At 34.0% G+C, this 19625-nt stretch overlaps 1 protein-coding gene across 1 annotated transcript; it reads right to left on the reverse strand.

Moving 5' to 3' along the window:
- Positions 1 to 1832: 1832 nt before the first annotated feature.
- On the reverse strand, positions 1833 to 3086 carry LOC149197223 (uncharacterized). Its single transcript, XM_089408609.1, has one exon. It carries the CDS (start codon positions 3084 to 3086, stop codon positions 1833 to 1835), a length of 1254 nt encoding a protein of 417 aa, XP_089264735.1.
- Between the last annotated feature and the right edge of the window lie 16539 nt (positions 3087 to 19625).

The following is a 19625-nucleotide window of genomic DNA, read 5'->3' on the forward strand; positions in this document are numbered from 1 at the left end:
AAATATGATAGAAAATGAAACAATATCAATCAAAATTTTATTTATTTTAAATTAACTTAAATTCTCAAAAATCTAATAAAAATTCCAAATTAAATTAACTTAAATTCTCAAAAATCTAATCAAAATTCCAAATTAACTAAAACTCTTTAGCCTTACAAAAGCAAACAATTTTCTACTTTCTATTCATGAAAACAGTTATCATAATATTCTTCATTTATATTAATAAATTATACTTATATGTATATAAAAAAGAACCTTTCTAAAACTTTCCCATTAATTAACCATTATAAGAATCTTTCCCATTAATTAACCCTTAATTATTGCTGTTCTACTTTCTATTCATGAAAACAGTTATCATAAAATTCTTCATTTATATTAATAAATTATACTTATATGTATTATATAAAAAAAAAAACCTTTCTAGAACTTTCCCATTAATTAACCCTTAATTATTGCTTTTCTACTTTCTATTCATGAAAACAGTTATCATAAAATTCTTCATTTATATTAATAAATTATACTTATCTGTATATAAAAAAGAACCTTTCTAAAACTTTCCCATTAATTAACCATTAAAAGAATCTTTCCCATTAATTAACCCTTGCTGTTCGTTATTCACATGTGTTAAATTTACATGGATAATAAGATCACAATAATTAAAATTGTCCATATGCCCATTACCTGCAGGTTGCAAAACTCAGTAATAACAACACCATCTGAAAAAAAATATTAAAAACAGCAATCTTTAAAAAAAAATGCAATCAATAAACAGCCTCCTTATTTTGCTGTGGAAAAAAACAATGAATAAACAGCAACCTTATAAATCTATATATAGGTCTGACAGATTGACAATTATGTGCTCTTCAAAGTTATGATCAGTATAAATAATTAGTATAATTATTATCCTTCGGAAAATTTGTTTTTATATTTCTTCCGTACTTAAAACAATATTATTTTTTTCAAATATTCTTTTTAAATTGACTTTCCACGGATTTATTGTTCTTTAAATATATCTGAATGATTCATTTTATAAGGAAAAATAACTATATACTAATTTAGTCTAGATTATCCCTCAAATTCCTCTACAGTTCATTGATGGAGAGGTTTTAACGCCTGTGCAGCAGTTTAAGATGACCCATGCCAGTTCACTATAGAAGAAAAATGAAAACCGGTATTTAAATAATGGTCCCTCTCAAACAGTTAGTCAGTGTTCCCTTTCAAACATTACACTCTCTTTCAAACCTCACACTCACAATCAAAACAGGTATCTGCTGTGAGAAAACTACCCTTGAAAACCAGATTGAAAAAAATCAAAGAAGACTATCCAACACTTCATTTGTTGAAATTCTCTGTAAATTAACAGAAACACAAGAATTCACTCATATAGGTTAAAAGAATTCACTCATATAGGTTTGATAATATAATTTATACAAAGCCATCATTCAAAATTCATTCATGGTTTCCATGCATTTTTCAGTCTTAATAGTATTAAGACCTCCCATCACAGAACTCCAGATGCAAACCAGAGGAAGGACTCTGGTTTGTTTTGCATGGAAGATTACAAACCAGAAGAGGGACTCTGGTTTGCATGAAAGATTGCAAGGAAGTCCCATGTTAATACATAGCTGAGAAGAGCCCAAGCCCAACCCCAAGTAGGGGTTGTCAGCTTGTCTACCTCCATGACAAACATAGTAAATTCACTGTATAGTTGTACTGATATGGATGATGATGAGATATTCACAAGGGGCCCTTTCCATACCCATTCTTGCAAAGAGAAGCAGGCTTCTGTGCCCCCTGACAGAGCAAGAGAGAAGAGGATGATGATGAGATATTCACAAGGGGCCCTTTCCATACCCATTCTTGCAAAGAGAAGCAGGCTTCTGTGCCCCCTGACAGAGCAAGAGAGAAGAGGGACAGCTCTTGAGACAGTTGTTGGCAAAGCTCCCACTAATTTTGTCAGGAGAAAGCCTGAGAAAATCAGGTGGAACTCCTCCAATCAGATAATTCCCATCCAAAAACAATCTAGCCAGAGGTCTAGAGGAATTCATAGCCTTAACACCATACTCTACAGGAATTGATCCCTGAAACTGATTGTATCTCAGAGTGAGTGAAGCCAGGGAGTCCAATGTTGAGAAATTAGGGGGAAGGGACCCCGTTATTCTATTGAACCCAATATCAACAGCCACAATTTGGCTGTTCTTTCCTGATACATTCAGCACACTGATTGCACTAAAGCTATTATTTGACAAATTCAGCTGCTGCAGAGAAGGATGAGCAAACAGAGACCCATCAATGGCACCACTCAGCCTATTAATGCTCGCATCCAGAACACCCAACTCACTTAAACTGCTCAAGCTCAGAGGTAGATTCCCACGCAAGAGATTTGATTTCAGAGTCAGCTGAGACAGAGACCGTGGCAGCTGAGAGGGAATACCACCCACAAGCCCATTAAAGCTCAAATCCAAATTATCAAGACTGATCATCCCACCCAATGGAGGAATCACACCGCTCAAACGATTGTGTGACAGATCCAACCTCATCAAATTCTTCAAGTTATTGAGAGAACCAGGCACAGACCCACTCACCATATTCCCTGAAATGGACAAAACCTGCAAGCTCCCCAGCTTCCCCAACGACAGTGTCAGGGGTCCTGATAACATATTTTGGGATAAGTCAAGCCTGGTAAGCTTACTAAGCCCTGCAATGCTTTCTGGAATGGATCCATGAAAAGCATTCCCTGCAACATCCAGCTCTGTTAACTCCGTCAGATTGCCAATGGCAGGATGTAGGTAGCCCTTATATCCCACACCATCCAGTGCCAAACTCGTCACTCTGCTCTTGCCCTCCCTAGTCTTCACATCACATCGAATTCCACAGACGAACTGCCTTGTAGACCTGAAATCGCAGGGATCCACAGAAAAATCCCATGAACCCAAGCATGTGGTTGTGCCTATGGAAGCTGCATCCACCCCCTTTTTCACCAGAATCAGAGCTTCAATGTCTGATTCCAATGTAGTGGCCAAGACTATATTCAAAAGAAATATTAATTTCAGCACAGACCCAAAACAAATTTTGCAGAATTCCATGGATGGCAAGCTTCTTCCAAGTCCTAAATTGCCGAGATACAGAATTGAATTAATCAGCCTGAACCTCACAATGTTCAATATTTAAAGGGCACAGGCTCCTCCCTTACGCCTTTGTCCTGAGATAAATTCGTAGATACGTATGCATACAGCGTGAGGGTCGTGTGGTCAAAATCAGATTAGTTGGCGCACCGAGGGTGCCTTTCTGTCTCCGACTAATCATAAGACCCAGAACGAATATTGCGTTAGGTGGTGTTGAGATTCGAACCCACCCCCTTCGTCTCAGACACAGCAATCTCCACGCTTATCCATTCCACGCACCTTCCATATTTCTAGATGGGACATATAGCCGAGTGGAATCGAAACTCTTGGAACGAGTTGTTTCGCTGATTCTCGAGGGATTGAAATAAGAATAAAAAGTTTAGTGGAGGAGATATTCGATATGTTTTAAAGTAAAATCAAAGCCTTAAAGAAGTACTTCCGAGCAGGTGTTTGATTTGATTTTTAAATTTTTTTGGTCAAGTATAAATTAAAATGTATTAAAAAGTTATTGAATTGAGATTCCGTGACTAAGATGTAATTTGGTTTAAAGATTAAATAAAAAATCAATTAAATTAAAAAGTTTATAAGTGGGTGAGAAAATTTATTATAATTTAGTTGTCAAATCAGCAGTGAGGACAATTATTTCTCATTGCTAATGGGGAATGCAAGTTAACTCATCATCCTTAATCAAGGAAAACCACACCACTTGGAACAACCCATTAGTGGTTCATAAGGGGGCAGGGTTTCACTCCTGCTAGATGTCTCTGGGTCTTGAGACGTTAACTTGTTTCCTCTCAGACGAGCTCTTAGCCAAGCAAAAGTAGTTTTAGGGCATACTCTAGGCCTGAAAAGTTTATAATTTACAATGGTTTTGAAAAACATATTGAAAATTAAAATTAATAAATTAAATATTAAAAATGAGGTAGATTTAAATTTGATTAGTTATTACTATAACTTTTAGCTTTATTATTATTATGGTAAATTGTTAATTTGTTGGAGTAATATGGGCAAGATCCAAGGCCAAATATAGTGGCTTCCACTATAACACTAACTATATCTACTTTACCTAGTGACTTCACCATAACACCAAGAGTATAACTTAGAGGTTGTCATTATAATTCCAAGAGTATATCCAGTGGCCACCATAACACCAAGAGTATATCTACTCCAATAGCTCGTAAGCCAGATATACCAACAATTTATGACTGTGAAAGAGCCTAGACTCCACAAGGGTGAGGGAGCCTACTCCTTGAGCCTTATCACAATGGGCCAAAGTTGTTTCCCTATTAGATTTGAAATTAGGTGGAGGGGATAACATCCCATTATGTCAACCACTTTAGGTTAGTTTTAATAATTTGAAAGCCAATATGTAGTAAGTAACTTATGGCTTAGCAAGGGTTGAAACATTTTAAGACACATTGAAGTGTGAACCTTTATTTTGGGGGTGTCTATTCTTTTAGCCTTATTACACTAGGCTGGCACGTCACTTTGTAGGAATTGAACCTAGGTAGGAAGGAGAAAAAATAATACTCTCAACCCCATAAGCTAAAAGCATTAACAATCAATGAATTATTGTTAATAAAAAAGATAGTTTCGGTTGTCTCTAGATGGTCGCTTGAGTGGTTGGGAGCATGGTTTGTTCTCCCATCTACCTGGGTTTAATTCCAAGGGACATGTTTGGTTCCCTTGTGATAAGGCTAGGAAGAATAGGTGCACCCACCCACTTGATATCTTGGCACTTGCTAAGTTATAAGTTGTTGGTATATATGGTTTGCGAGCTATTGGATATATTCTTGGTGTTATAGTAGTAGCCAAAAGATTTGATTTGGCCTCGCCTGGATTACTATTGGAGGTAGTGTTCAAGATTGGGGTCGCACGCGTAAATGAGAAGCAAAGCATAACACATAGAGGCATCGCACAGATGAGGTAGGTGCACACGACAACAATAAGTATGACAAACTGTGTAATCAACTAGAGTGTGGTCACAAAGGAGTGGCATGGAGGGAAAAAACCCAGTTTGAACCCAAGATCGGCTCAAAATATATGCTAGTAAATAATGGCAAAACAGAAAATATCTGCAGATAATTAGTTTTCACCAAAATAAATCTTAAGTAATTATGTTAATGTAATGATGTGTAAAACAAAGGGAGTCGATTTGGCTACAAGTTTGGTCTTTGGCTTGCTTTTGGTGAACTATTGGCTAGGGTTTTTGAAGCATTATATTGTAATTGTAATCTCTTAGGTTGGTGAGTTGTAAAACTATACAGAACTGAGCAATTGTACTGTATTGTAGTCACCATGAACTAATAGAAGAAGGCATTGAGCAAATTTTGGTGTCATTTTGCTATCACATGGTTTGATGTTGGTATTGTTTAGTTAATGTCAATATTGTAGTTATTGTGTTAATATAAATTGTGTGATTAATTGTGAATGCTAAATGGATAATATTCTTGTTCTAATATGGGGACTTGGGGCCCCTTTCTTTTTCGTTAATGAGTTTTTTTGTTAAATTATGTTTTGGATAGCACACTATGTGTGTTCTGAGAAGGTAGAAAAAGTAGCTAGGTATTAAGGCTCTAAATACTTTGAGGAAATGACGTTCATTGGAATCCCATCCCCCTCTTAGCTGCAAAACCTAGTTCTCGCAGCCCCCCTTAGTGCCTCGAGCGAGACATTTCTTGCTTTACAGGTGCTGCTGAAAGAGTCGATACCACTAGGGATTTTGTTCGGTGTGCTGCATGCAACAATTTGAACGGAAACAAACAACCAAAAGCCAATAATTATTCCAACATGTTATAGATTCACCATGGTTAAAAAAATGATAGCTCAGGTGGTTGGGTGGACTACTATTCTCCTACCACTCGGGTTCAATTCCCACAAGTAACATGTTGCCTTATTGTGATAAAATTAGAAAAGTAGACATCCATAGAATAGAGGTCCTCTCTAATTTACCTTGGTACATTTTAACTATTATTAAATCATAAATTATCGATATACTAACTTACAAGCTATTGAATATACTCTTTCTTAATTTATATGGATGATCTCGAAACTAACCTAACTCACTCATATCGCATGATTAAAAAGAAAAAATAAATATTTTTAAGGAATAAGCTTGGAATGTTGCCTTAGATCCCAAAGGAGATCCACAAATAATTTTTTTCCAGAGTTCATGAGAAACTACCCATAATCAAATAAACATGTTCGCTATATATAAGGGATTAAAGATACTCAACTCAAAAGGAGTTAAATGTCTTTTTGACACCGGATGTTGACTCTATACATAAAGGTTAAACATACTCAACTCAAGATGGATTAAGTGTCCTTTTGTCATCGGTCACTACCATAATAATTTGGAATTTGTGAAACCAAACAAACTCCCAAGATACTTCTCTAGCGTATATAGATTTCAAAGGATGGCTAGTAGTTTTGAAACACAATAGAATACTATGGAGTTGTGAAGGCTGGCCAGTAGGTAAACAAAGTTGTCTTGCTAGATGAGTATAGATGGGGTGTTCCATTTATTTCTCACCTCCCATGAAGATGAGATAAAAGTGCGATTAGAAAACAAGTCGAGCAACATTAAGGTGAAAGGATGGGCATTAAGCCATTACACATGCCTAAAGTGAAGACTGGTAACTTTGCGTAAATGGATGAAGTGACAAAGTTGGGGTAACTTTACGTAAATGGAATGAAGTGACAAAGTGATTTTCACTTTTGGAAATTTATTTGGTTTTATGTTCTAGAAGGAACTTTCTAAAAGTCGGTGAGGTTGGTTTTAGCATTTGTTTAGTTTTTTTTTTTTTTTTAATGAGTTATTTTTAGTTTTGGTTGGGTTTTATAGGTTGTTTCTAATTTATTGTCTAGAGTGAACTTGCCCGAGTGAAATGGAATATAGGAGTTGTTCATATTTGTCATTCCTAACTTTATGGTTTGATATTGAATTGAATTTAATATTTGTAAGTTGTTTTTAGTTTGACCATTATGGTTTGATATTGAATTGAATTTAATATTTGTAAGTTGTTTTTGGTTTGATTATTAATTAAGATTGCTTTTCCATGTTATGAGATTTAGTTCTATTTAAGGGTTAGATTTATTTCAACTTAGAGTCATAATTTTAATTACTAGTTTTTTTATTAGAATTGTAAGTCATAGTCATACAAGTCCCTATATCATTTATGAAACCATGAGTCCACATAGAGCTTACCAAATAAGGGATCACAATTTAGAAGACATCCATGTAACCCTTTCTTATTTTACTAATAGAATGGCTAGTCAAATTGATCTCAAAGACCATGGACTATAAAAGAAAATACATTGAGAAATTGGAAGCAAATTTCAACATGCTTTATGAATTGGTCTTAGGCTCTTATTAAGAGCTTTCATATTATGGTTACCTCTCTAAAAGTATACATTGCTTTGGTTTGTGTTATGGCTAAATCTAAGGACATTGGTCAACAAACACAAGGAGGCATAAAGATAGGAAATGCAAAATTGAATAATCACTAACATATCAAATAGGTAACCCTTAAGAGACATAACCTCAATTAGCGTCTAGTTTTCTAAATATATTAAAAAGTAGTTTGGTTAGTCAGCCAACTTCTTAAACATTATACTAATCGACTTTACATTAATCTTTCTACTATAACAAGTGTTGCATGACACTTTACATTCCTATAAGGAGTTAGAAAAAACATAATGAACCATCAATTTAATATGACTCACTATACTTTGTTAAAATATAATTATTTACTCATAATGGTAGCAAAGAAAAAGGATTGAAAGGTTTATCCTAAAAGCAAAAAGAAACTTGAATCTTTGTAAAACAACTTCATGTGAATAGTTATCAATTGTAAATTAGATATTGAAACAAACCTAATAATTAGATATATTCATACTATCCCATATATATTAGTTATTAATATTTTGCAGCCAGTAAGAAATAACATGTACACAGGTACACACACATTAATGTATATAATGTTGTCAAAAAATCTTCAATGATCATTAGTTTAAAAAAAAAACAAATTAGAAAAGTCGTTTCCATTAGTTATTTTTTGCTTGCTTTTCCTATTTTAATTATTTTATATTTTTTTTTTATTTTTTTTTTTAGCTTTCCTACTTTTCCTATTTCTAATTTAATAATCTTGTTTTACAATAAAACATCAATTTTTTCCATATAACCAAAATATAACAAATACAAAATCAATTTTCCTATTCAATAATTTTATTTTACTATAAAACTTCAATTCTATATAATCAAAATATAAATAATAAAACATCAATAAGAATTAAAAAATGTTATATCGTTGATTTTAAATAAAACTAATAACAAAAATATTTTATATATATATATATATATATATATATTATAATTTTAGAAATTTATCTTTTATTTTTATTTATATATATATATATATATATATAATAATTTTAGAAATTTAAAATTTATTATTTTAGATATATAATTAATATTTTAACATATGTATTTTTTAAATCTTCATAATATAATAAAAAATTTAATATTTGAAATAAGAATGAAGTTTCATTATTAGGGAGAGGTTTTGTAAATTTTGAAATCTAAAGGAAAAATAATCAAAATTCAAAGTCAATCAATATTCTAACCCCCAATTTCCAAGAACATGAGTCCATAATTAACAATAATTAACAACTCCCAAGGCATATTTCAAAATAATAATAATAATAAACACCATATCCCAAAGTAAGTGTACACGAACTAAACTCCCAAGGCATATTTCAAAATAATAATAATAAAAAACACCATATCCCAAAGTAAGTGTACACGAACTAAACTGCCAAGGCATATTTCAAAATAATAATAATAATAAAACACCATATCCCAAAGTAAGTGTACACGAACTCCCGGTCTCTAAACTTTAAACTGGTCAGAGGTTGGTCGTTGGAAAGAAATTAATGTAAACTATTTTATTTATGATTATTTTCTAATTTTCTTTAATCGATTTAAAATTAGTATTTGATTAATATACTAAATAAGAATTTAGAATTAATATTTGTATTTTTTTTTTAATATACAAGTTATAATGATATTTATTTAAGGTAAATAATCATTTTTGGTAAATAATCATTTTTATTTATAATTTATTTTTATAGAGATTTCCAATGTATTTATTGATCTTTATAATAAATTATTTTATTATTAAAAAATTGTGATTTAGGAGTATTTAAGTTATTAAATTTATTTTAAAAATTTTGTGTCAAAAAAATTGAGATCTGTAATATTTACATATACTATTAAAAAATTGTGATTGAGGAATATTTAAGTTATTAAAATTATTTTAGAAATTTTGTGTCTAAAAAATTTGAATTTTGTAATCTTTATCTATGGATTATTTTATTATCACACTTTATCATCATTTGGTTTACCCATGAATATAAAATAATATATAAAAATATTCTAAAAACTAAGGTAATTGGTAGATAAATTAAGTTTTAAAAAAATAAAATGGATATTATTGTTTTATTTGATTAATGGAAACTTTGATTATGGAATTTTTAATTTATTTTAAGATAATTTAAATTTTGAAAGAGAGAGTAAATTTTCTTTTGTTTGTTTTTTTAAATTAAAACTCTTATTTAAAATATCTTTTATTTTACTTAATAATTTTCTTGAAACTTTTGAAAATGAAAAATATTTTAATAAAATTTTAAAAACCTATAATACATGAATAGTTTTACACTTTTTCTTTCTCTCTCTTGTGATACTGTGATAACCCCATATTTGTAAATATGAAAATCTACTGTGGTAAAAGACAGTAAAACAGTTGTTGTTATGTTTTAAAAGAACAAAACTGGACAAACTATTTTATAAAAGTAATTTAAATATTTTCTTGAAATGCTGGTAGCCTCTAGGAGGTGGATTTAAAAGAAAGTGATCAGTTATAATAACTGAGGGGAACTACCCTCCCAAAAAACAGGAAAATTCCTGGCTGTAGGGGGAAGCTCCGTGCTGTGTGGACAGGCAGAGGAGACCTTTTCCAAGAGGAGGAAAAAGGAAAAAGAAAAAGAAAAGACTGGTTAAGTCTGGTTAGGACCAGATAACCAAGCACAGAGTGCAAAAATCTTGCTGAGGGCTTGAGGTCTGCAAGATGGCTTGGGGGGAGACTTCCGTCTGAGGGATGGATCTCATGGCTGGGTGGAAGAGCTTAAACAAAGAACAGGTGACCTACTTGAGAAACTATTCCTGACTCGGGCGAATCAGGTACGGTTTCAAGTGCTGAGTCCCTGATTGAATATACATATACAGTGGAACTTATAGCAAGTAAATATGGATTATATTTTATTTTCCTAGATGCTGTTAGTGTATATACAGTGAATTTACAGGTAGAAAATAAAGATTATGTATCATAAATCTAGACACTGTTATTAGATACAACGTACCTACTGTAGGGTTTCATTACCCTAAACACTGTTACAAATTGCTTAAACGACTGCACAGGTGTAGTTTTAAGCGAAAGGGCAGCTTATAACTCGAGAAGCATGGTCGGGAAAGCTAGCCGTATACTAGTCTTAGAATGAGAAGGGCGGTGGCCCAAGTGAACCGACTAGTAAATAGTGAACTTGATAAATCAATCTCAAATGGTGAACATGATAAATCAACCTCGTCCGAGAGACAGAGGCGCTGTGTAGTGTTGGAACAGCAATAATGGAATGAACAAGTGCGGGTTCTTTAAAATAAACAAGCAAAAGTTTAACAAGTTGACAGAACGAGTATGGAAACGCTCGAAGCCTGAACAACGAGCGCCGACTATGGTCGGTGTTACTCGTCAACAAGAAAAAGGAAAACCTTGTAGCGATTATAACATTGATTGTTAACATGCATAGAAAATAAATAGGTTATTCCGGTTTGGAAGATTAATGTAAACACCGGGTAAATATAGAACCAGAACTGCATATCATTCCTGTACCTCAATAATGTTAAACCACAGATGTGTAATGATGCACAAGTAAAGAAAGAACAGAATCGAAAACCCTTTACAGAAAACTCTGTATATAAAGCTTATGAGGAACGGTTCTGTATATTTAGATATTTACGACATTGTATAAAGGAAAAGATGCATGATATGTTTATTCTATTAAACCGAGAACCTCTGGCCTGAGTCTAACAAGGCAAAACAAGCATAACAATACCAGATGGGTGCCTCGAAAACGGTAGACAAACCCTAAGCCAATTCATGAAATTGTTACCATTGAGTAGAGCGGAACCAGTGGTAAGTAAACAAACCATCAATCACTGTTCTGAGAAATAATAAAACACAGAGTATATTCATGGAGTGCGTGAATCATTTGTTAACCTGAAAACAGAGGTATTGTTACAGATTCGCATTTATATAACAACATAGCACCCAGGTGGTGAATAATGCAGGAGTAACCACTGTACATTCATTAATACGAGAACCTCAAATTAGAGCATAAATCCGACAGTCCAGGTCTGAGCTTACGGCCGGACCCAATGTCTTGTAACATATATCAGAAAATACAAACCAAAGTTACGCATGCCACAAGGACAGTATTATAATCAAACAAAACTGTAAGTGCGTGCTGTAGCACTCCACCATGAATAGAACTTAACAATGTGCTCACAGAACTCAACCAGACATTAAAAGATATCGAATGCCACCGTGAGGGTTCTCTGTGGAGAAATACCTCGGCTTCGAAGCAAGGAAAACCTCGCTCGAACAGTGGTCTGCAAGCAAGCCATAACAGAAACCGCTCAAAATCGTAGAACTGTGAACCCTCATACGCAGAGCAAGACATGTTGAGAGAGGGAACTTACCGTGTTTGCCAAGGAGGGCCAAACCTTCGAGCTTAGCTACCATGGCTCCGACTGAAGGGGTTGAATGACTCAGCTGCACGCCCTGTTCACAAATGAGAACAACATCATAAGAACTCCTTACATTTGACCGTGAACTGCAATGATTTATGTTTTCTGTAAACCTCCAATAATAAGGATCAATACCTGTAAGGGCGTGTTGGTGTGAACTGAGCAGCCTTCGGGGAAGAGGAAGGAGACAGATAAAACACCGGTGATACCGAACCAGGAGAGAAACACAGAACCGGAGCTGGAAGAGCCGAGAAACAAATGAACCCTGAATCGACCAAAACGAATTTTATACGATGGCTTAAACCCTCGGAAGCCTTTCAACCCTCCGATCCAAGCGAGCCATCGTGGTCGTCTATCCAAGGCGGGAAAGTATAGCGGGAACGCCGAGAAAGTTGTGACCGAGGAGTCACATGGCTGAAGGGACGAGTCTTGCCACATGCCGGTGTGAGGGCCAAAGTCATTAAGGCGACGGGTGAGTTGGCACCTGCAGAGACTGCGGTCGGACCAACAAACCCCGTGCCGCATTAAAACAACTGCATAGTAGGTAGATCAACGGCTGGAAGCCTCTATGGCCCACGCCTGTTTGAAACTCATATGACAGTGCCAAAAACATATAACATAACATGTATATACAAGTTAAACGATGACAAGATGTGAGCCAGCTCACGGTACGAACCATGGAATAAATTTTGTGTATAATATGTTTCCATACGCTATGTAGTCGGGCATGTAGCCATGTATAGTATGTAAATCATATTGGTAACAGATTATGTATATAGTTATACATTGGAATTTTTTTTATGTGTGTATTGTTAAAGAGGTGTGACAGATACAAGGATCAACATTAACTTAACGAGAGATATTGTATCTCCCTCAACATTAGCCTAACCAGAGATTCTCTATCTCCCTCAACATTACCCTAACCAAAAATCCTCTCTCCCTCAGTTATTGATCCTTTGACCTCTTGTTCTTAATTATAAGATCCATTCAACTTTCTTAAAATTAATATATTAATTTAATACCAACTTTATAATTATTTATTATAAATTCACAAAGTATATTATTTCTTTTATTAATAATTCATAATGATTATGTTATTTCTTAGAAACATAATTTAATTATTTTATATTTTTACATTTTAACTGGAATCTAATGATATATTTAAATTAATATATTAATTTTAATACCAACTGTATAATTATTTATTGTAAATTTACAAAGTATATTATTTCTTTTATTAATAATTCATAATGATTATCTTATTTTTTAGAAATATACTTTAATTATTTTATATTTTGACATTTTAACTGGAATCTAATGATATATTTTTTAATAAAATAAATTCAAAATCTTAAAAAAAATCTAAATCACTCACATTGAACATAATACAAAATTCAAATCTATATTATACACAAAATATATCTCAAACTTATAAATTGACATTCTAATAAATCTTTACTAAATTTTAACTAAAATTAATTTTAAAAACAACGCTAACAAAAAAAAAATTTAAACATTTAAAATATAATGGTGCATATCATATTTAATCTTTATCACAACATTTTTTTAATCATTCTCAATATTATTTAAACACAATGTTATTTATGTTTAAAACTAAGTAAAACATCTACTATATTATATACGATTCAACTTACACAACTATAAATATAAAAATCTACACACCCACACTATAAAATTAAAATCGTTATTTTAATATATATATTTTGGTTAATTTTATGGATATTGGAAATGCCTTTATATGATATTTATATTGAACTAGTTTATAATTAAAAATTTAAGGGCATTTAAATTTTTAAAATGATTAGGAAGCATTGTGTTCATGGGATTTCAAACGGGGAATTTTTAGACCAGGAGTAGTAAAATTGCCCTTTGTAATCATTGGGTTTACACATGAATATAAAATAATATATTAAAATATTGTAAAAAATAAAATAAAAAATTAATAGATAAATTGATTTTTTTAAATGGTAATGGATATTATTGTTTTATTTGATTAATGCATTAACTGTTTTTGGAATTTTTAATTTGTTTTAAGATAATTTAAATCTTGAAAATTTGAAAGAAAGAATATTGTCTTTTTTATTAAAACAAAATTCTTATTTAAATTTCTTTTATTTTGTGGACTGCATTAGATTTGGGCTTAGCATGATTGAATTTTTGCCCATAAAATTTTGAACCTATGGCGTTTTCACTACTTAGTGTCCTAAAAGAGCACAATGGCTCTATCTATTATATGCCCTGTGGGCCAAATCCCTTTTATTCCACTTATAATTTTTCAGAAATTTTCGAAAATGAAAAATATTTTAATAAATCTTAAAAACTTGCTATCCATGAGTAGTTTTACTCTTATTCTTCCTCTCCCTCATGGTACAAGGGAAATTTTCCTAATGAGATATCCTCTATCTCCTACATGATTTGAACATTTGATATCTTACTATTAATTATTAGGTGGACACTCAATTTTATGTTAAAATTAATATTTTATTTCTGATATAAACTTTATGGCTATTTCTAATGATTTCTTAATGTATATTATTTCTTTTATTAATAATTAATAATGATTATCTTATCTTTTAGAAGCATTTTTTAATTTGTAAATCAAATTCTATTCATTCTTCCAAAAAGAGATACAACAGTAGCAAAATGCAGGTAGTCTCACCCCAACCAGGTTTGTTGACTACCACGATCAGCATATGACAAAGAAACATAAAAACATCTAAAGACACAACCCACAACTTAGGAGGCCAAAAGCACCAGTAGACACATAAAACAAGTAAAACACATGTAATCATGCTAGTCAACAGAAGTGATGGAGGTTGGGTTGTCCAGAGTTGTTCCTAGAAGAGGAGGATGACGAAAGTAGCATTGAACGTGCTCTTTGAAGTGCATCATCCAAGCCTCCAGCTTCTGTACTTTCTCAGATAACATATTATGGCCTTGCTAGACCACCACTTCGCACTCCCCCACATGGCACTGGAAGTAGTGCATTTTGTTCAAAGTGGAAATGAGATTTGCATGCTCCTCTTGCCTCACCTACTCAGAGGTTTCCAAGCATTCAAGTACTGACTGAATCAAATCCCAGCAGTGCTCTAAAAAACAATATTATCTCTGACCGCATCCCAAATTACGAGCCTTCCCCCGTTGCCCCGAATCGCCATGACCAATTGTCCCACCCAGTTGCTAGCTTCATGGGGTGCAACTCCCATGACCAACCACTAGGCCACCACAACTGCAACCACCACAGGTCTCAGAAGCCACCCGACCAGAACGACCTGCCCTATTGCCACCATGATCACTAGAGACCATCCATTTCGAGAGACCTACATTAGTACTACTCTACCCAAAGCTAGTGTTCGCCATTTCCATATGCAAGGAAGACGCACAACCCCCCAGGTTGCCCGGATTGGGCTTAAGCTACGAAGAGGAACGGGCCAAACAAGGAGTCAGATGCATTATGACCGACCCTACACCACTGGGATGAGTTGAAGCTGACTAGCGAGTGACTTCACAAACCTCAGTTGTCACCGAGGAGAAACACCCCACCCCTGCCACTGGGACCATAACCAACCAACCTAGGATGAACGTAAAGAATCAAAATTCCAAACCAACAACAAGGACCTGGGTCTGCAATTCACAGTTCCTCTCCCTAAATAGGACCCCCGCTAACCAAACCACCCAAAATCCAGCACACGCGCTCCACAGACACCACCTGACCTTGTAGGACCCCGAGAGGGGACCACTGAAGGTAACGAGCCAAATTTTGCTCTAACATGCAAGGGATGCCACCAGACCCCAACAGGACCAGAAAACCAAAACCAAATCTGTAAGGTTGAATCCTTCCTTGCATGTGATGACCATAAACCGAATACCAAACTGACAATTAAAAAAAATGCACACTTGTGAGTGGAGGGAACGTCGGCGGCGAAGATGCCACCTCTCCCAGACAATGTGCCCTCAGAAACAACCGCTCCCTTGCTCAAAGATCAAACTGCATTTACCATAATAAGACCAAACCCATAATGTCTGATAGCAAGCCTCACCACCCTCTATAAATCATCGACAAACGCCACCTCCCACGAGTTTCAAGACTGATTGAGGTCTCACACAAGTTACATTACCATCTCTCGTACACAAGGTGCATTGAGAGGATGGGGAGACTGGTCCTCACGCCTTCGGCCATGTGGTATTCATGAATTCCCACACGTTACATCTGTATCGTCGTTGGCTTGGTTAATCACCCCCATCGGGGATCTTAGAAGCATACTTTAATTGTTTAATGCTTTTGTTTTTTCACTAAAATCCACTAATATATTTCTTAATGAAATGAATTCAAAATCTTAAAAAATTGGTAACACTAACATTGTGCAGAATACATGATTGAAATTCACATCATGCACAATACACAATTCAAACCTACAATTTAATAAATCCTTACTAAACTTAAAAACAAAATTAACTAGCAAATACAACCAAACAAAAAGGAAAAACCTTAAACATTTAGACTATGCTATTTCTTATATCCTATTTAATCTTATTACAACCATGTCCACTTGGGGTAGTTCAATTGGCAATGGCCGTGGAAATGAAGCCTCACCGAACCAGAAGTCTTGGGTTTAAATCTTGTGCTATCCCCTCATTCGGGTGAGAAGTTGAACATGATGAAGATGTAGTCCTAACAAACTATAAAAAACAAATCTTATTACAACCATTAAATTAACCAACAAATACACACAAAAAAACTTAAACATTTAGACTATGCTATTTCTTATATCCTATTTAATCTTATTACAACAATTTTTTAATTACTCTTATTATTATTTAAACACAATGTTATTTATATTTCTTATAACCTATTAATCTTATTGCAACAATTTTTTTTAATCACTCTTATTGTTATTTAAACGGGGTGTGATTTATATTTAAAGATGAGTACAATGTCTACTAAATTACACAAAATTTAATTTACACAAATGTCATAGTTATCGATTAAAGTTTACACACTCACCACATAAATTAAAAAACAAAAAAATAAAAAAATAAAAAATATATTTATTTAAAAAATTAACTTTATTTATTTATAGTGGTAAAATAAATACCAATTTAGTCTATTTATATATTATTTATTTTTATAAATGTAAAATATTTATATTATTAATATTTAAAAATAATAAAAACTACAAATAATAAATATATTATTAAATGAAAATAAACATATTAATTTTCATTTTATATTACATTCTTAATTTTAAAATAAATAAAACACATATTGAATTATAGTTTATTGTTAAAGATGATACCGGTCTTTTAACCAGCGCAATATTTGGGTAGCACGCTATTATATCTAATAACTTTTTTTGGGCGGGGTGGGGGGGAATATAAATAGAAGTCATGATTAATATTTGCTTAGCACAGTTATCATATTGAAAAAAACCTCGTTTTAGTTGAACAAAAATGAGATGATATTAAAAGCAAGTTAAATCAAATCTATATATTGTATTGTTTTATATGATAAAGGTTAATAATGTTAAAATATTATTAATGGTTTTAAGGAAATAATAATATTTTTTTTGGAGTTCATCTAATAAGTTTATGAAAATGTAAAGTAAATGTAAGTACAAGTGTTTCATGTTTAAATTCTTAGTTTCTTATGGATGGTTGGGTACTCAGGTTCTAGTTTACCTAAGAATTATAGCGGTAGTTATCAAAATTGGCACTCGTGTTACCTAGTTGTCAATTCCTCTAGACATAAAATAATAATAATAATAATCTACTTTTGATGATGTAGGAGCATTCTCCTTCCCAAAGCTATCAAAGCATTTTGGAGACAAAGCTCCAGAGTGTGTGATCCAGGTGGATATTGGTGGTCACTCACTTATTCCACTTGGACCCCCACTATTGTTTCTTTTAGTTTTTCAGTTTCCTTATTTGTAGCACAATTTACTAATTTTTGGCATTTTTTCAAGTCCTGAACTTCCGAAGCAGTTTTGAGGCCCTAAACGACGCGTTTTTTTTGGGAAAACTGAGAGCAACATGGCTCATACACAAATGTTGCTCACTCAAAAGTTGTAGTCCTCGTATAGATCTTTCTAACGAGGTATTGTGCGTGTCAAACAGAGATCATATGCCAAAGTTACGACCCGGGGAGTTGATGTACCAATTTACCCAAACGGGGCCCATAGTTTTGGCGCTTCATCTCCTAGGGTTAGGTTTTTGGATGTTTAGGGTTTTCCATTATTTCTCAATAATAAATAGGCCTTTGAGCCTCATTGTAAAAAAGTTCAGAGGCATGTAGCCACCACATCTCTTCTCAAAGATAAGCTACTATCGCCTGAGCTAGTCTTATTTCCATTTTGTTTGTAAGCATATTTCAATATTTGATATTAATCAAGTGAAGTGTTATTTCTACTACATCTTTGTAATTGTGGTTATATCTGTAATTTGTTGCGTTCATGTTTAAATCCAGATTAGTGGTATCAGAGCAGTTTGCTCTTTCTCTGTTTTTCTTTACATGTCCCCGATGAGGTTGGGATATAAGGAGTTAGGGCTTGAACTGGTTGAACCTTTGGAATACTAGCCTTGCAAATCCTGACGGCCTCCCATGGCAGATGAAAGGAAAGATGAGGGGGCAGGAGATCCTATCAAAATATTGCTCGAAGAAGCCCTCGAGCGACAAAGGAACATGATGATGGACACCTTTGCCCAGATCCTTTAGAGGCTACACAAGGGCAACACATCTACTTCTGGCAGCTACTGTGGAAGCGCCACACCCTTTAAGGTACAAGTTAACTTTAACATTCCCATATTTGAGGTTCAGATAGATGCAGACGCCGTAGATAAATGGTTAAATCTGCTAGAAGGATATTTTTCCGTTCATGATTTTTCTAGACAGGAAAATATCACTTTTGCACTTCTCAAAGAAGCCCCCCATGTCAAGGACTGGTGGGAAACCTACTGTGAGCAGAAGGATGAAAGTACGAACTCACTGTTTTCAGCCGCACCCACTTGGAACTCGTTTTGGGATGTCATCAAGGAGCAGTACTACCTTGTTGGAAGCTATGAGGATAAATACATAAAGTGGACAACGCTGTGACAGGGAAGGGACGAAGATGTGCTGGAGTTTACCAATGTTTTTCATACCCTTCACACGAAGTTGGGTATTAAGGATTCAGAGAAGCATTTATGATTTGGTTCTCAAGTACTGCGACTACCTGCACAGGTACATCCAAGACGAGATGGAATTCCTGCACCTCTCCTCGCTCAGCACGTCATACCAATATGCCGTCAAGATTGAGAAAATTTTTGAACAGAAGAAGCGAGACTTTGGATGTACGAATCCGAAGCAGGGGAAAGGTGCCCCCAAACTATAGAATAAAGGATAAAGCCAAGGCGAGGCGGCCCAAGACAACCCACCAAAGCCGCAAGCAAATAACAACACCGCGAAGTCGAAGAAGGACATGAGAAAGTGGTGTGAATTCCATAAGAGCTCCACTCACAACACAAGTGAGTGTCGAGCCAAGCAGTCACTGGTGGCCGAGCTAAAGACTTCAGAATTAGATGCATGTTCTGACTCTGAGTCAAAACCCGACAAGGTGAAGCAGATTATCGATGAAGAGCCC

This window comes from Pinus tabuliformis, chromosome 2_2 (genome assembly GCF_031772625.1).
Source record: "Pinus tabuliformis cultivar Carrire ecotype Pingquan chromosome 2_2, CPIR1, whole genome shotgun sequence".
NCBI classification, from domain to species: Eukaryota; Viridiplantae; Streptophyta; class Pinopsida; order Pinales; family Pinaceae; genus Pinus; species Pinus tabuliformis.